Source organism: Dermacentor silvarum, chromosome 6 (assembly GCF_013339745.2).
Source record: "Dermacentor silvarum isolate Dsil-2018 chromosome 6, BIME_Dsil_1.4, whole genome shotgun sequence".
Taxonomy (NCBI): Eukaryota; Metazoa; Arthropoda; class Arachnida; order Ixodida; family Ixodidae; genus Dermacentor; species Dermacentor silvarum.
This window is the reverse complement of record NC_051159.1, coordinates 80,634,100-80,652,655: the sequence shown is the minus strand read 5'-3', so window position 1 is coordinate 80,652,655 and position 18,556 is coordinate 80,634,100. Positions and strand designations below refer to the sequence as shown.

The window sequence follows — 18,556 nt, the reverse complement described above, 5'->3', positions numbered from 1 at the left end:
TGCAATTTGTTGTAGGATTCTGAAACCAGCGCAGCAGTGCTACTTCCGCACTGCTGCGAAAGTATCTCAAGCAGTGCTATGGACAGCATGACAAAGGAATTCATGTTTCAGTGACAGTAAAGGAATACAGTGACGATAAGATATGACTTGACTAGCACACCTGAATTTTTTATGTTCCAAATGGCATTTAACCATTAAAAATGAAGCGATATTTCTTCTCCGGCATTTGTAACGTCTTTTATTTGCTTCGAATCTCAGAAATGCACTCTTCTCCAAGTTGGTCATTATGGGCATGAAAAATACAAGCAGGTGCATTTGAGGAGGTACTACAGCCTCTTTTTTAATAGAAGGGCATCTGCGGCATGGCACACCAAGTGGTGCAACAGCTCTGGTCTAGGCAGGAAAATTGCAACACTGCAGGCATATTGATAAAGAGACATCAAATATGCTTGTCCGGAAGGCAGAATAACTTATCGTAGCAGTGTAATGGGGCTAAGTAATGCACAGATTAACGTTGACTATGTTCTCCCTCTGCTTTCTTCAGCCCCCGGTGGTACTGCTCAGTTTGTGAAAGTCCGTATGACACTGCCGACATTGAGGCCTTGCTGCAAGAAAGCCTGCAGCACCTTTGCATGGCACAAGTTCTCCAGGACTTGCGCTGCACCAAATGCAACATGGTGAGTCATGTAATCTACTAAATGCTGACCACAAGGGACCAAAACAATGAAACATTTGACAGACAGCCCAAGTGACCACTGTCCATTGCATCCCATCAAGTTTTTTTCTGTGTGTACATTTATTAGTGGTCACTTCGCATGATACTGAGCCTGGAAATTTTGTAGGTTTCACTTGTACTTTGTCTACTATTTGTGAAATTGTTGCAGCTCTGGTGATGGATGGTTGTAGTTCAGCTATGTTAAAGGCAAAAAAGGTTCTGTGGGGGAAAGAGGTGTTTGGAAAGCTGAAGCTTAAAAGCCACTGCACATCTCGCTGAGCTGCTCACTGACGCATTAGTAGAATTTTCTCTGTGCTCCAAGTTGTAACAGTCAAGAGAGGCAGTGCTATGAGTGCCTGTTATAAGGCCTGGAAATGTGCTTCTCACTTGGATAGTGCCGTCTATACTTTTCGCAAAGGCTGTACCTGGCCAAGGGCTGTGTTCCGACTCCCATGGAGACAACCCTTGAGAAACGTGGCCTGACTGGCTTAAGTGGTCCAAATAGATGAGCCGGTCCAAATGCAATGCATTAGCTGTCAATAGTAGCAACACATTCTGTGGCCTCTGAGAATGGTCACAAGATCACTATCTCGGATTCTGAATTTCGCATTGGAATGAGTGAATGCAGAGCATGCTCTTGCCCCACATGTTATGTAATGTGTTGACTGTAAGCTGTTATAATGCATGAGTACTAATTATGTTATGCATCTGTAGCACATTCACTGTATGTATTACAAGATGGCATATACACACTTGAATGCAGCTTCAATGTCGCTGCCTAAATAAAATATTGTGCTCTTTTTCCACTAGATTAAAAAGTCCAATATGATGAAATACTGCGAATGTGCGGGCAACTTCGAACTGCTCCTCTCTCCAGAGGAATTCAAGATGAAGCTCAACACATTCCTCAACATAGCCAAGTGAGTACGACCTAGAAGATACATATTGGACAATGTAGTTTTACTGGCATGGTTAATGTGTGCACATTTAATCTGCAGCATGTTCTTGTGAAAACACTGGCTTGGTATGTTACTGGCACTGCAGTGTAAATGAATGCTGTGCAAAAGTATAGGCCAAGGAAGTTTGGGTTGCCTAACATACTCGCTGTTTCCTAAACCGCTGCAGCAGTCATCATGTTCTGAGCACAAGGTCAGAAGTTCAATACCTGGTTGCATTCCAATAGGGCAAAATGCAGAGTCACTTCCGTGCTTATTAGGTTTAGGTGTATGTTAACCCTAGATGATAAGAATTTAACCAGAGCCAGGCATCTCTCATGCCCTCAGAACATTAAAAAGATCCTGAACCACTTTTCTTCAAAGTTGAGAAATGCCCCCCCCCCCCCCCCCATTTGACATTAAAACAAACTCCAGAGCCAAGAATCTCTCATGCCCTCAGAACATTAAAAAGATCCTGAACCACTTTTCTTCAAAGTTGAGAAACGCATTTGACATTAAAACAAACTATTTCAGAAATGCATTGCTGCAACACGTACCTCAATGCGTTCAGCAGAAGCGGAGTTATTGGCAGTCAAAGATCGCCTGTGATCCCCTTTGCGGTGCTCCCGCTCCTTCTTCAATGCCTTGCACTGTGAAGGCTGCGGCGGAGCGGGCTGGTGCCCACAATGCTCCACCTACTGAACGTCACCCTGGCACGCAGTGCAAATTTGATTTTGGATGTTCACATAGACTCCACTACTTCTGATTTTGGTGCCTACAACAAGCCAAACTCAGAGGCTATCCCTCAGCTTACGGTGTCTCATGCCTTTGCTGTGCTACAGTGTGTACTAGATAGTTGTGCGCGGCTATTCTCACACATTTCCTTTTTCTCTGCCAATCACACAATTTCCGAGGGCAGAATGAAGTTCATCTTCGCTCGTGCGAGTATGTTGGCAGCATGCACATCGGTTAAGCGGTGGATGCCGCACTCCAGACTCTCGTTGAAAGAAATGCTAACATAACGAGCTTTGACCATGATCGCGATACATCTCGAGGGTGTGCAACTCAGGAAGCAGATGCCCTATTCGTCAGATGTTGGTGCTCAGGCCTTGAGTCACGTCACCCACGGATACTCCCATCGCAGCACCCTGCAGCGGCCGCGCTATCTACGCTGCGCTGCAGATGAAGCTACAGGCAACTGTAGAGGCTAACTATGTGCATGAAAAGGCTGGAGTGTGTGTTCATGTGCTCCAGTCAGACTGTGCTATTTGGTGCGGACCAGCTTTGTCCTGCGCCAGCTTGACTGACGGATAGTAGCCTCATCCTAGTTGCACATTTTGCATAATAGCTCGATATGAAGCGAAGTCTGCCAAGGCGTTTAGCCAGGAGAGTGTGCGCTGGCAAGCATACGTGTGGTCTGACCTTATGTTGTGCGTGGTTCGAGGCTAGTTGAGTGTTCAAAACTAATTAGTGAGACCTGATGGCTATGACACTGATAAGCAGTGTGGCCAAGCAATAGCAGACAATAGTATGATAGTCATACTTTTGGATGTAATTCATATTGGAATTTTTAACACAGATTTTCGCTTACTTCAGCCTGTTTATTAAACTGCTCCAGACACCCTTCTTGATTGATGTCAACCATGCCAATGCAAAATTTGGCTAAGATGTTCAGAGCAGCCATCCGTGGGCTTTTTTTTTCACAAAGCCTGAGGAGACCCCTTCAGGGGACCCTTTAAACCTCATGAATAATTCATTTTACTATGCCTAAACACTGGCGGCATTTAAGAACGTTTATAAAAGCCTCGAATGGAATCTGTGGGAAACCTGCACTAGCTAGAGAGTGTTGCTGCTCTCTGCGTCCGCTCATAAGTTCGATACCCACTGCTTGCCCTTTACAGAAATGGTATTATATTTTAGATTACAAGATATGAGCACCGGATTTATCACTTGCTAGTAGTACTTCAGAGTGCCAAGCATTGTGCATCCATGCAATACTCGTTCAACCTATCAGCCCACTGCACTCTTTGCCTCTGGCATCCCTTGCAAGTTTATGCTGCATCACACAGTACTGTTTGCAGCACAGATCCAACTGTCGCTATGCTTGTCTCGCAGTAATGCATTTGATATTTGGCTGACTGAATACTACAGGAGATGCCACATACAAAAGTGCAATTATCAAAGGCTGGAGGGTTGTGCCTCGAGGCAAAATGTTGGTCATTGCACACAAATGCCTTATGAATTGTGCTCACTAGGCTGTGCTTTCTGGTACTGCCAGCAAGCCAACAAAGGTGCTGTTTTGTGAATGACTCAAGTAGCACAAAATGCATCCATTGTTGGCAGGCTGCATCAGTGCACACCGGGGCGGGGCATGTACCACCACTGCTACTGGGGAAGTTCTGGGTAGGCACAGCGCACCAAATACTAGTTCAGTTCAGGTTTGGTACCCTGGTTGCTAGTTATGCATCTGCTGTGTGTTTCAATATTAAATAGTTCCTTGCCTTTTTTTCCCCCCCAGACATTTCCACCTACCCCTGCTTGAAGAAAGTGTCACTTGGATCCTGGAGAACAGATAGCAAAGCTCAATAGACATAATGACACTTGTACAAATAAATGCACCTGTTTTAATTACTTTTTTATTCTAACAAGGTATTGCTGCTGTCTGTACATCACTTCTTTTGTTCCATGTTGATGGGGTCCAATGTAGGATCTGGAAAATAAAAATTGACCTCACTGGAAGCACAACACGCATACCCAAGGTGCGACTTGCCAGTTTCAACATGTTAAAGTGCACAACGTGAAATACCTAAATGGGGGGCACTGCTGGAACGGCGAGTCAGAAGTGATGGCCGTAACGCAAAGCATGTTCAACTGTGCTTGGAGATGGTTCACATTGGGTAGTACAAATAAATGTACTACAGTAAAACCTTGTTACTACGAACACCACATTAACAAACTGTTCAGAAATTCCCGGCAGACTTCTTATAGTTTCAATGTAAAAATATTTCAGTACTGCGAACTTCAGAATACCAATCATTATTCAGTTTCCTTGTTAACGCCTCAGTACTCTGAACTAATATTCCGAAATCTGGGGATTCGTAGGTTTCGGTGTATCCTTCACGGCAGACAAAACGGTACGCTAGCAAACAAGGTGCAGGAAGCATACGCCGTGGCGCATGGGTTTGGAAAACCTGAGACGGCGCCTGAGAAAAAAGGCGGGCGAGAAGTTTTCTCTTGCGGAGGCGACGACGCATCAGGACTTGCGAGCGCATGCCCCGCCCAGAAAAGTGTCGCCTAGCAACGGAGGCACGTCTGTTCCTTCTTTCACCTTTCTGCGGCCGTACTAGCTACACGCGAGGAGAATGTAACAGATGTAACCTCCATACTCGCGGAGATACACCGTGGGTGTGCCACATGGTCGCACGGGATAGTTCAGGGCCAGTATTTTGTGGCGATGCGTTATGCTTTATTCTACACTAGTCTTATCATCCACGGCTGGCTGATCCGGTTGATAACGTGAACGGACCGTCGCTCTGACCACTGACTAAGCGCGAAAAGGCATTAGCATTGGAAAGGCATCGCTACAAAATACCGGCCCAGGTGATGGTTGAGCAAGACAATTGCGGTGTTCACGGCAAAGAATGTGAAAAACAAACAGCAAGAAACATTGTACTTTGGAGGCGACATGGAGCTACCTTTCGTTGGTAGTTTACTCAGCGTCTGTTTCATGTGCGTCTCAATATATGGTGCTTTGGTGGTGCGTGGTGGCGGCATCTATGAAAAACAGCAGCAGCGTGGGCAGAGAGCTAACGTCATTTTCGTGGATAGCTCATATCGTGACAACTTATGAACTGTTGGATTGATGGGCAGAATGGTTAATTTGGGGGCTTTCACTATAGTACAAAGTTCGTCAGTGCTTCAAACATATCCATTCAGTCGGAATCCTATAACTACCAATAGGTTCTAGATGTTCACCGCTGAAATCTTCCATAAGATGTTCCAGATTTCAGGAAAGATAAGTGTAATGTCAATGGAATTTGCCCTAGGTTTATGGAAGAATATTTTAAATGCACTAGTCATGGGATAACTATTGATTAGACACGCCTTAGGAGCGACTAGCTTCGATTATGCAATAGTAATACTCTCCAAGATAAAAAGTTTCCTTTATGAAAGATTGTCGCACAATTTCTAGTGTCCACCAGCACAAATATACTGCTGCCCAATAAAATTAATCTCTTCATCACTCCAACAGTGTTTTCAAAAAAGGTCCCCGCTGTAACGCTTGGCATAATTGCATGGATTTGCAACCAGCTTCTGCCCAATTGTCGGAACCACCAACAGTCGAGCCTGTAAAAAAATTTTTACGTCCCAATAAACTACTGTGACTACTTGCCTTGAAACTCAAACTTTGGAAATTCTGTCATGTCGGCAGTCTTGCCACCACCGTACTGTTGTGCTGTTTTCAGCAATTCATCATTGTACTCCTTGGTGATGGAGGCATCAGCGTCAAGAAACAACTCGCTCTTGGATCTGCAAAGATATCACAAAATGTGTTACTAATAGCCCTTGAAACATGGTAAAAGTGAAGTTTCTTATTCGCACATTTCAACACGACTCACTGTATTGCAAGATTGCTTTAACTCAGAGAAACTGAGTTCTCAAAATCACCATGCTTTCTTTTCTTTCCAACATGATTCAAACTGTTTAATCGTGCCATGGAGCATGCCATATTAAAATAGACAGTTGGAAAACACACACACGCACACACACACAACATATGTTCACATCTCCACTCTTCAACAGGGCCTTTGCGCTATCCAGTGTTTACAACAAGCAAAGAGCAATGGGCAAGTTGGGCTATTCTTCTGTACGGAGGTAGGCATTAAAACCAAGATTTCGTATGAAACTGCACATTAACGACCTAGCACGTTGCTAAAATAAGCAACAAGCAATTCATTTTCTCATTCTCTGCTAATATCCATGCAAGCTACAGACTAATACTGAAACATATTTTGGCAATGCGACCCAAATATGAGGGCGCTACTACGCCACCATCACGCCCGAACAAGATTGGAGGGAAAGCGCTTCAGGAACCAACCTACCAACATGGTCTAATAGTGTTTGTTTTGGTCATGATGACTCAGGAGTTCATTGTCGTGACGTTCAAAGAAAAAAAAAAAATGAAATGTTGCCACAATACATCCACTAAGAGTTCAGTCGTTAACGCAGGTTGCAGCAACGATGAACGCTGCGCTGAGGGAACCGTATACTCGCACTGGAGATGATAGAACTACTTACTTGCTCTTCTGCGCGTACTCGCGGATCTTGTCCACGAACAGCTGCTGAATAGGGTCTAGCGACTTTTGCATTAGAACGGCGCTGACACCGTAGTTCCTCTTGCACTGCGCCATGCACTGCTTGGCCAAGTTGGTGACTCTCGCGTGCAAGGCCATGTTTCCTGAATAAAGAAAGCGTAGGGGAGCGTTAATTTTCAACTGTGCACATTCAAGCAAGTCGCAACATACTACAATGAAAATGTCGAACACTACGAGAGGTAAGCACGTTCAACTGTCGCACCGCACTTTAGAGAACGTGTTGTCAGGTCACAACGACGACCTTGAAGCTTTGAGCTCATCACATCACCACAGCTGGCGGGTAGTTCGGTAAGAACTACTTGTGACTAACTCTCGATACTTGTATCAATACGTGTTTAATTTTCGTGGGGCCAAACGATGTATTTTCGCTTTTAACACAGCAGGTTTGATCACACGGCCATTTGGGAAGAATTAATCTTACTATTTGTTAACAATTACACACACCTACTAAAATAGAAACGACCCAAACTCTCGAATAAAGCTCGACCACATTTATTGGGACAAAATTCACAACACAAACCTTAACGAGTAATAAATATCACGCGTAAAACCTTACCTCGTCGCCGGTCGTACTCAAAGGAGACACTCTCCCAAACGCCCCTCACCCTTCGTCTCGCAATATACCGAAACCGGTGTAAAGGTACGAGATGTTGCGAGAAATCCAGATCCGGTCACATGATATCGGCAGTATTTCCTTTGGTCTGCAATTTCCTGTTTAAACCGCGCGGCGTAAAAAAAGTTGGTTTGCCTCCGACGCTGGGATGACTCGACTACTTGTCGTAGAGGTAGGCACTTTTGGCGATTCTGAGAGCGCCGGTGTGAGCGACGTTGCTGTCCTGTAGGCCTAGGTTTCTGCGTTTTTCCCCAGCATGTGCCACGTCCGGTATGGTACTGGCGCGTCATATCCGGAAATAGCCATCTTGCCCTTTGTTCCTCTTCCTCTTTTCAAAATTATTGCACGTGAAATGCGTCTTCCCAGCGATCTACACCACATCCGCTTTGCCTTGCTAGGGTCTGTAGGCGTTAACAGTCGCGGCTGTACGGTTCCTATGTGTAGCTGTGCAGCAGGCATTGTGTTGAACCTATGGACCCAGCGTTGCACGAGCCTAGCGTCCTGCAAGCGTGTGTGATTCAACTGTATAAAGACGTTTAGGAAGCTTGTACTTGCTGTACGGTTTGAAAAACGCGCTGAGCAGTTCTCAGTCGTGCCCCTTGGTAAGCTGCGGCGCATACGTTGCCGTGTGAGCCGTGCAGCAGGGCCAGTGATAAGCGCCTGTGGGGCGCGTACAAATTGGAATGGAATGTGACCTTGAAAGGGGTGCCACTTAAAAAGAAAGAAAAAAAAAAAAAACGCGGTCCTACGACATCTGTTCTGAATGTAGTGTGTGTAAAAGTTCGCGTCTGTGATGTAAAACGTTTCACTCGTAGTACGCTGTGCTTGGAGCTGTTCGTTAAAGTAGGGGCGGGAACTCGTCTGCATTGCTTACAGGTTAGACGATAACAAAGTCATGCCACCAATGAAAAAGCATGTTATGACCAACGCCTCCTATGACACGCTGTACTAAGCCTTCTCATCTGTGTCCTGTTTCCGTTCTGTACTAGTATGTTTTATTAAAATTTTTCTTACGAAAAAAAAAAAATCGAGATTGTTATCTATTGCTTCATTATTTTTGACCTTGTCTTTTGATATGGCACTTGTCGGTGGACAACTGTGACTGCCTTATTAAAAGATTCCTGCTCATAAAATGTGAACGTGACCACTTTTTAAAGGTAGTGTAAATCACCTCGTCTTTTGAGTACCCATAGTAGCACTGCTGTAGCATGAACACCTTTGATCCTCATTGAGCCTGGCCTGCATTGGAGTGCTTCGTGCGTATACTAAGTGTGGCCAAGGCATGCAGGAATGAGTTTGAGTACTCGCAATAACACTAATGTAGCATGGACACCTTCGATCCTCGTTGAACCTGATCTGCGTTGGAATGTTTCGTGTATGCACTAAGTGTGGCCGAGACAGGCGGGAATGAGGTCAAGTGCAACCGAAAATCCCTTCCAGAGCACAGTGTGTGTTAAGTCTGACCTGCGTTGACACAAGCATAATTGAAAGTGCCTATATGACGGGGGTTAAAGCTTTGTGAGCTAAGAAGTAAACCTGCCAAGCAGGAGACGCATCCAACAGTGACGGATAATAAAATCCAAAGGAGCACATCTTGCCAAAAACAGTGTTCCCCTTGATATTAAACATGTTTACTCATATCCCCCACTTTCTTCGCATGTCTACAACGGCCAGCGCAGGGGAATGAGGGTATGTTTAACTAGAAAAAGACATAGGAGCACGATAAAGTCTGTAGAATACTTTTACGGAGATATACTGCGAATTTAAACAGCGAATTCATTTCAAGCACACAGGAAGAAAGTATGGCCTTGAGTATCAATTACTGCTTGCTCCCACTACATTTGTTTATAGTCTTTTGCACTAATAGTAAGTGTGAAAAGATGGACTAGTTTGTTTAGATTGAGACTACTCCCCCTGCTTTTAATTCTATCCATTAGTGTTAAATTCACTTGAACCTGTTTGTGGTGTGGTGCTTTTTAAAGGAATCCACAGCTTTCATTTAAGAGTGCAGTATCATTCTTAGCAAAAAAAAAAAAAAAAAAACATTTAGGATGTTTTTAATAGCAAGCCAATGAAACGTAACTCAGTGATGTGCACACTTACTGTGAAGGCATGAGATTATCGTGTTCGTACTGGCCAGACGCACTGAAACAAGTGCTGTTGAAGCAATAGACGAGAAAAAAAATGCAAAAACTACACTTAGGTTGTGTGTAAGTTGCAAGTTTTTATTATTCTTGGGTGCATCCAAACCCATGTCTCTGGTATACACACAATGAAGGCTGGTGTCTTGCATTTGTGTACTGCCATGTTTTTCCACCTTGTCTGTCATGGACATAAACATGAACATGTTAAGATTAACTACAACACAGTATTTTGCTTCTGCTTTCAAGAATTTGTGGGGTGTCTGCATGATTTCGGCTTGTACACATAGTTTGAGGCCTGCATCATCTTTGGTGAAAGGGTTGTAGTAGTACAAAATTAGTCTCTTGTGTTATTAGTTGTAAAAGGTTTTCTACTGATTTCCTGTTTGCATTTCATTTGTCCACGATAGTACGCCATTCGAATAGTGGTAGCTGTGGTGTAGCAGCACTGCATTGTTTTTCAGCCTGTGATGATTGAGCTTCCTGATGATATACTATTCTCACACTGCTGTAGTCTTATGTTTAATGTCACCCAAACATACAGTCTACCAGGTGTTTTTTGTTATATACGCAGAACATAAAAAAACACTTAAATATCGATCCCTGCTGTTTTTGTCAGTAGGCTAGGTGGACATTAGCAGAAAAACATTTCAACAATAATTGAATACCTAAAATGTGCTTAGGATTTCTGCTAAGCAGACATGACTTCACTACTACTTCATTTCACTTTCACAGTTACAACATGTGTGCTAGAGTGAGCAAGTATAAAGCTAATTAGTACATCCTACATAATTAGTGAGATTATTGCTGAAAATTTTCTTGCTGCTAATAATGTCTGCTTAAGCACATGGTGTAAAACAGTGGGGGGCCTAGATATGAGACTGGTGTATGGGACACTGATCTTCATAACTCTATTTTCACTTGAGAATTGTGATGTCCCATATTAAAAAATACAAGTTAATATACTTGTTGGCTGCCTAGGTGCAAAATTATAATCACTATGCAGTTACTAATTCCTTGAGTTCGCCTGTATTCTGTCATAATTTTTTCCCTAGAAATAGATGTCAAGGAAAAGAGCTACAAAAGCAGAACTTCAAATGCTGCACAAAATTAAAGGAAAAAAACACGCACACAAAAAAATGAGAGCAAGGACAGGACAGAGCGCAGGCTACCAGCTTGAATGTCTCTTGTTCCTGCACACTCTGTCTGTTGCTTTTACCGCAGCATTTTGCATTCTTAGCAAAAACAAACCAATTAGTCTTCGAAAAAGTGCACCCAAGAAAGTAGCCTCAAGCACGCATGGCTTCCAGTGGCATCATGTTCACGTGGTGGAAAAGCTGCAAGAACACGTACGGAAATGACCGGACAGAAAAGAATGTCACTAGCAACTAGCTTTATTCAGAAGACAGATGCGTTTTACAATGAAATTGCCAGCGTGCACAACTACATTTGTGCACCAACAAGATAGCATTGGACTTTGAATTGCCAAAGTGCATGCTTATTCCAATGAACATGCTTATTCCAATAAACACGTGAAGAATTGATGTTCATTGCTGTGCAGGCCCACTGACGTATCGCTTATGCTTATGCAAATATCCTGTTTCATTCTTATGTAATATGTCTCCATCCTTATAAAACGTACTTGTCCTCTGAGTACAGTTAGTTGCAAGTGACATTCTTTCCTGTCTGGTCGTTTCCTTACTTGTATTATGTCTTTTCCGTCGCAAGGAGTATGAACCAACTAACCCAGCATCAGTAATGCATCATGTTCACATGACAGTTTTACTTAATCGTTCTGTGCACTTATGGGTACAAATTCATGGATTTTGCTTGTGTGGGCAGGTAGGAGTTAAGGAGAAGCTAGAGTGGCTATACTAAATCAGCTTAGACTGATGAAAATTTTAAATCATAACCGTATTTTCATTCATTTACTGGAGAAAGGCTGGTTATTACAAGACTAAATGAAGGCCAAACTTCCATTTCTTGATAATTTTGCTTCAAAACCTCAGAGCCACTATGTCAGTATAACATCATGGGTTTCAAAGTATTTTTATTTTTATATTTCATATGTTTCAGTACAGGAAAGGTTCTCAAAACTTTCTTGACTCATTGTCTGGCTCACTTAGAATGTACTGCTTTGCCAGTACCTTACTGCAACAAGCTCGAGATGCATGACTTGGTCAATAAGTGCTAGCTTTTAGTTGAAAGTAAGAGGAAGAGACACACTGGGTCAGACCATGTAATATGTCAAACAAATGACTGGTGGTCTAATAAAGTGATATAATGAATGCAAATGAGAGGGAGTTATGATTCAGGGTGACTGAGATTAGACTGAATGAGGAGATGGGAAATTTGCAGCTATAGGACAGATTAGGTTTATGTGGGACAAGTGTACTTAGAGATTTCTTCAAGGGTTCTTTGTTCTGTAGTGCACATAATTTGAATAATTGGATTACGATTCACGATATAGCTGCACAATGTTTACAACACAATATAATGTGGAAAAGTTCATTCTTTGGTGCAATGGGTGAGACTGATAAGAGATTGATAACATTATGGCGAGGAAAACATGAAAGGCTAGGAAGTGGGGGACTGCATGTTAGTGCTGCAAAATTAGCAATAGTGCTATCTAAACCAACTATCAGTGGTAAAAAAAAAGATAGTACGATCAACAGCATGCTAATGATGGCACTATCAGTAGTATAGATGTCAAGCCAGAACTCCACAGTGCCATTTCTCTGAAATGGCAATGAAATACTAGTGCATTCCAGCAACATCTGTGCTGAATGTTTGAAGTTTGAAAATAATAAAAACATCGACTAATTTTATTGGCCTAGTGTAATTACTGGTTAGTTCTGAGTACAAATATAACAATAACTGTATTTGGGATTTTGGCAGCAAAAAGAAAGACTGATTTAACTAATTTTTCAAGAATGGTTTGTGAAAATACATGAACTGAGAGTTATTGACTGCCAGTTATCACAATATTTTTTGTTATATTACTAGCCAGCATTTGCAAAGCTGTTTGAAATCACTATCAATAGGGAACGTTAGTGAATCATTGTAGTACTATGGACAATGCTATGTATCAATACCAGTACTATTGATAGACACATTACCAATAGTTTTGCATCACTACTGGACATGCATCAATTTTAGTGTTCATGAAAGCCTATTGTGGAATCGCCAGGATCTGTGGGCTTCCAGTTTGGGAACCTCAATGTAGTGTACAACTTTGCATGCATAATGGGGACGAAGAAGCAGCATCCACTGCAGCTGGAGGCACTGCTAGTATTTGGATGTCTTGATTAGTAATGATAGTGAAATAGACATAAAGGCTTCAGACTAATTAGTAATCTGAATGCCGTATGAAACCACATTTTTTTTTCTTGCCTTCTGTTGCTTGTGACTTCACCTGCTTTCTAATCAGCCAACAAACACTATTTGCTTGGACAGGTCTGTATGTCACTGTATTGTGCTTATTTGAGAAATTGAAGCTTCAGCTAAGTTGAGAATGAGGGCTCTGGAAAAATGTTTGTTGATCTTCATTGCTATTAGCATGGGCACTGAGCCATGCTGTCAGAAGGGTTGCAGAAAATAGCATCTCTTCCTCTCCTCAATCACTCTCTATTTCTCTCTATTAGCGCCAGCTTGATGCACACACTCTGCTAATTTGTATATAATTTTAAAAATCCATTAGAGTTACTGTACATTAAATAGCTTATGAGTTAACTTGATTTTAAAATAAGTTGTCATTTTTTCCATCTATATCTTAAGCACTTATGTGGAGAAAATTGTGCTTACATTTAAGTTACTGATAAGATACTTGCAAATCTTGAAGGGTATGGCGATAAACAAAATAAAACAAGTTGAATTGCACTTTTTGGGCTACCCCATTATGCGACTGCATAAGTTCCGTCCAATATGCAAAAGGTCTATTCAGCCAGCAATAGATATCTCAAAGCAACTCCCAAATGATCCAAGCAACTCACAGGTTATGAAAGATGCCATAGTGAAGGCTACAGATGAATTTTGACTACTTGGGGTTCTTTAATGAATATAAGTACACAAGCGTTTTTGCATTCTGCCCTTATGGGAGTGCAACCACTGTGGCTGAAAATAGAGCCCATGGCTTCATGCTCAGCAGCAAAATGCCATAATCACTAAGCTACCATGACAGGTAATTAGAGAGTTTTAGCATATCTGATATTCCGGTATACGCAGGTGGATTGGGAATTGCCACGTGAGTGGAGGCGTAAACGTGAGCGGCCGGAGTGGTGGCGCAGGGGTCAACCAGACAAACACAGAGCTAATATTGCAGTAGCCAAGTGTATTCCACTTCGCTGCTGGTGTAAGTTTTAACAGTGGCGTAATCGTGAACACGATTACTCCGGCCGCTCACGTTTGCTAGTACTCCGCTCATCCGGCAATCTGCCTTATCCACTTGCGTATACCAGAACACCGAACGTGCTAAAACTCTCTATTGCTCTGTAGTGACGGATAAATTAAGGGTTAATATAATTATGACTGGGCAAATTTTTAAATTAATAATTCTGTTTCTCACACATGCATGCACTGAACAGCTGTGTGCTGCTTGAAGTGTTATGAAGCGAGCCGCACTGGCTGAGATGGCCCTGGGAGAGGAGGACCGAAAGGCCGAAGCAGGAGCAGGAGGGGGCTGCCAGGAGATTGTCATCGATGGCACCACCATGCTTGAGGCTGTGGAGGCCATCGTCTCATCGGACGATGGCACCACCACCAATGTTATACTTCAGGACACCACTGGTGCTACTCCCTCGGGTCTCTTCAACCAGCTTCAGGAGGGGTAAGTAATGCTCATTGAATGGTCGCTCACTAAATGCAAGAATTGTGGGCAGGTGCACTTTTTTATTTGTGCCCTAATATTATCAGAGAGTAGTCGAGCTTTAGGAGGGTTCTTCCTCTCCTCTCTCTTTAGCTTGTTTTCACTTATACCAGACAGAAGACTAGGGCTGGACCAGGGAAGCAGCAGGGCTGGAGGCGGCATCTTTTAATGTGACATTAACTTAGAATGAATTAGAAGCGTTTTTTGCATTGCACAAATGTTCTCTGTAAGGTGGAAAAACAAATCAAAGTGAAAAAAGGTGCCCTATCAAATTTTGTATTTTTTTTTTGTTTGGATGGGAAGCCCTTGCGCCGTTAGGTCATAAGATCAGACAACTATATATCACAGCATTTTCTTATATGATCTCATACAAGCTGTCTAAATGATCGAGCTTCAGAGACAAAATTATGACATAGATGTCCAGAAACCAGGAGTGCTTCTCGGTTTTATTCAATGATGGCATTTGCACTCAAAAATCTTCTGTGCACCGGTGCACCATCACTTTTATCTTTTTGTTAGCCTTGTTCTGAAGACTCGTACTTAGTGTGCTTCGTGGAATACCAAACTCCCTTACGGCCAATGACTTCATCTGCATTTGTTATACCAACTGTATAATCATTTTCTTCACAGTCCTAGCTTCTGCACTTCTTTTTTGTGCATCCAAGGCATCAGAAAGTTTGCAAATAAGTGCCACGTGATAAGTTAAGTGACTGACACCTTAAAATATGCCTCGTCACGAAGAGGAACATGGAAAAAGGGGTGGTGGTGGGGTAGGTGGGGGTGGAATAGGGTGCTGCACAGGTTACAATAAAAGAAATGAAACCTTCAGAGAGCAGAGGGTCCTAAGTCAGCACCTCAAGGAGAGTGGGGAGAGAGTGAGTGCATGAATACAAAGAGGAAGGGTTGAAGATGGGATACTGCTCATGTGATTTTCCCTTGTTCTGCATGACTTATAATAGTCTCATACATCCCTTTATTGTGTGGTTTTTACTAGAGATAACCCCCTAAAGAACACTGGTTCAGCATGACTCAGCTTTGTTTGAACAAGACCACAGGAAGTATCAGGAAAAGACGCAAGTGAGGCAGGGAAAGCCTATCTTACAAGGGCATTCGCCTTCTTGTTTAATGTGTTTAGTGCACAGCAAAGTTTAAAGTCAATTTAAGTGAGCAGTGCTCTCATACTTTTCTGGGGTGCCACTAAAAGGATTTTTGTACTGTTTGATATAGGCAATAGCTTGAAATGCCTGAGCTCGATGTAGGCAGCTCTAACTGTATCTGACACTCCTCATGCTGTGGAAGGTCACTCAGTGTGAGGAACCAGTGGTCACTTACAATGAGCATTTGCTCTTATTTGCTTTTTTTTTTTTTTTGGTAGGGTCAATGCAATTCCCTTGTAATTTGTGCTGTTAAATTTTTACTGCAGAGTGCTACATGCAACACGTGCAATTTAGCCGTAGTGCACAAAGTGTGCATACTATTATGTGCCACATTTGTTTGTGTCATGTGGCTTTTGCTTTATCCCAGCCTTCAAGTCGGTGTAATTGCCCAGCACATGGACATCACTGAGCCGCTTAGTACGCTGCGGACGCTGCTGGAACAGCGCCTAGGAATCAGCTTGCAGGACTATGCCTTCTTCCTTCAGGACACCCAAGAGGTATTTGACGCTTGTGTTTTTATAACTTTACTTTGTTGCTTTGATAATGTGTTACACAGGGTGTGGCAAACTTGTGCCAGGCATAGGGCTGCATGCGAGGATTTCTAGTGGGAAAACACGTGCATTCCAAAAGTGTTGTGTGAGGGTTTACAAATTCCAGGGTTCGAAACAAGAGTTGGGGGTCGTGACCATTTATCACACAGGCACAAACTGACTTGCGGGGATGAGAGCAGTTCTAGCTGTGCTCTTGTTGGTAAATCCAGTGTGTACAGCTGATAACTGATGGTCTACTAGAATAACAAAATAGGTTTCAAGAAACGGGGGAATCCAGTTAAAGACGTCTGAGAGTTGGGACGTGTGATGAAATGAGGAAATCTGCAGGTGTACAGTCGAGGGAACCGATGCGAGGCAGTAGTAATTAGAGATTGCAAGAAGGGGGGGCCATCATCCTGCAGTGGACATCTCGAAAAGTGGGCCCAATAGAGATTTACGAGTTGTCTCTAGGCACCTGGTTGTCCAACCACATACGGCCTTGTTGAAGAGCATCCGTCGCGGCTGTGTGAGGCAAGTACTGCTACTGGGTACCTACCGGTAAAATAGGTACAAGCGCGTTTCCGGCCTGGTGCTCAGCCATTATGGGACCTCAACGCTCGGAAAGGGGTGAAAAAAAAAAAGTGATGTTTGGGCCGCTTCCATGGCGGCCATTTCCCATGTGGCACCCTAAATGCACCTATTGAGATGGGGACGCCTTTGGGTTGGAGACAAACACCTTTTTTCGAACTTTGAGATCCCATAATGGCCGAGCACCAGGCTGGGACCGCGCTTGTACATATTTTACGGGTAGGTACCCAGCACTTGCCTCCCCCAGCCGCAGCGGATGCTCTTCAAGGCTGTCTGTGGTTGGACAACCGGGTGCACAGAGACAATTCGTCAATCTCTATTGGGCCCCCTTTCCGAGATGTGAGCCCCTACGAAAGCTGAGCACCAGGCCTGGAGACATCTCTACCCATTAGAAAAAAATGGTGGGTTCCCGGTGGCACCGGGATTTGAACTCGGTACATCCCGCATACGAGGTGGATGCTCTACCGCTTAGCCACCGCTGTGGTCAAGCCCACTCTATTTGCTATTATGTATAAGAAACCAGTTACGGTTCTTAAAGTTCCCCTCACCAGGCCACATAGCAAATTTTGGTTATACGCTGGAAGTTGTTACATACCCTCGAAGGAGTGTTCTACTGCAAGAACTTTTCAAATTACTTCATTGATAGCAGAGATAGAAATATTTGAAGTGCCGCGAACCCATGTTTTCAGGATGCGAGCGTCACCGCCAACACAGGCACTCTCTCCACTTGCTCCCGTCTAGCTTCTGCAAGTGAAATTCCTTCGCTGCGTCTTCCCACACCGGGGCTGGAGGATCGTGTGATGAATATGTCACAGGCTCCGCATTCTTTTTTTTTTCCTCTCTCGCGTTTTTGCTGAGTGGCGTACTTCTCGTGACGGTCTTGCATGCGAGCGGTTGCGTTTGTCTTGTCTCGTGCAGCGGGCGATTTTGCATGCTCTGCACGAGAACACCTGATTAGCGGTATAAGTTATTGCCACAGTCACGAGCCCTGAGGCAGGCTTGAGAGGATGAAAGAGCATGATCACGGCGCTGGAACACGGTAGAAAATGACATAGTTTCGTTCTCTGTGTGCGCGACTGCATGACATGAGAACAAGCAGCCGAAACGGAAGTGCATCTCTTGCTACGGTACGAAGTAAAACAAAAACACGCAGACATTCGGTTTGTATGTCTTATTATTTTTCTAAACTTTAATTCGTCTATTGAAGCAACAGGTTAGACAAATATAACTGATGTTGCCTTGACTAATTCTCGAAGTCACGTGTCACTGTGAGTGACGTCACAGCACTGCCATGTGCGTAGGTGCACTTGTGCAATTGACATCGACTCTCCATCTGGGAGTGCGGCGCCCACAAGAAGGGCAAACGGTGTATGGTTTGAAATTTAAGCTGTTTCTGCGGTGCGTAGGGATGTACTGTATTTACTCGATTCTAACGCGCCCTTGATTGTAACGCGCACCCGTTTTCCGTGACCGAAAAAAAAAAATCCTTTACAGTACCGTGTACCTCATGCTTTCATACAGAAATACAACTTTCTCTCATTTGGAAAAAAAACTCCCGATGCACTAAAGTTGCGATGAATAAAAAAAGTCGCAGTTTCGCCCGAAAGGCGAAGCATCGATTAGCAAATTAGTAGACAG

General features: G+C 43.4%; 3 protein-coding genes across 6 annotated transcripts in view; 2 read left to right on the top strand and 1 right to left on the bottom strand.

Annotated features, from left to right (window-relative positions):
• The window catches only part of LOC119455662 (DNA polymerase epsilon catalytic subunit A-like), a 94,153-nt gene extending 89,866 nt beyond the window's left edge, over positions 1-4,287 (top strand). The window contains exons 49-51 of the mRNA XM_049668934.1: positions 545-677; positions 1,526-1,635; positions 4,169-4,287. Of these exons, the coding sequence (XP_049524891.1) occupies positions 545-677; positions 1,526-1,635; positions 4,169-4,226 (301 nt within the window). The 3' untranslated portion in view covers positions 4,227-4,287. The remainder of the gene's footprint in view (positions 1-544; positions 678-1,525; positions 1,636-4,168) is intronic.
• On the bottom strand, positions 4,265-7,943 carry LOC119455661 (ATP synthase-coupling factor 6, mitochondrial). Of its 4 annotated transcripts, none has more exons than XM_049668932.1 (4): positions 7,631-7,943; positions 6,949-7,108; positions 6,044-6,180; positions 4,265-4,360 (listed from the first exon to the last, which is right to left on the bottom strand). In XM_049668932.1, exons 1-4 carry the CDS (start codon positions 7,926-7,928, stop codon positions 4,320-4,322), a joined length of 636 nt encoding a protein of 211 aa, XP_049524889.1. In that variant the 5' UTR covers positions 7,929-7,943; the 3' UTR covers positions 4,265-4,319. The 4 variants fall into 4 exon arrangements, with proteins under 4 accessions (XP_049524889.1, XP_037573006.1, XP_049524890.1 ...); XM_037717078.2 differs by having other exon boundaries at positions 7,582-7,713; XM_049668933.1 differs by having other exon boundaries at positions 7,546-7,652.
• The window catches only part of LOC119455660 (GA-binding protein alpha chain), a 29,172-nt gene continuing 18,297 nt past the window's right edge, over positions 7,682-18,556 (top strand). Inside the window, exons 1-3 of the mRNA XM_037717076.2 lie at positions 7,682-7,810; positions 14,363-14,604; positions 16,168-16,297. Coding sequence (XP_037573004.1) covers positions 14,384-14,604; positions 16,168-16,297 — 351 coding nt within the window. The 5' untranslated portion in view covers positions 7,682-7,810; positions 14,363-14,383. The remainder of the gene's footprint in view (positions 7,811-14,362; positions 14,605-16,167; positions 16,298-18,556) is intronic.

Excerpts from the sequence above, each read along its gene's own strand:
- LOC119455661 (XM_049668932.1), bottom strand. The coding sequence starts at position 7,928 with ATGACGCGCCAGTACCATACCGGACGTGGCACATGCTGGGGAAAAACG. Across the intron at positions 7,109-7,630 it reads GGTATATTGCGAGACGAAGG|GAAACATGGCCTTGCACGCG; the intron begins GTGAGGGGCGTT and ends TTCTTTATTCAG. Across the intron at positions 6,181-6,948 it reads GAGTACGCGCAGAAGAGCAA|ATCCAAGAGCGAGTTGTTTC; the intron begins GTAAGTAGTTCT and ends ATATCTTTGCAG.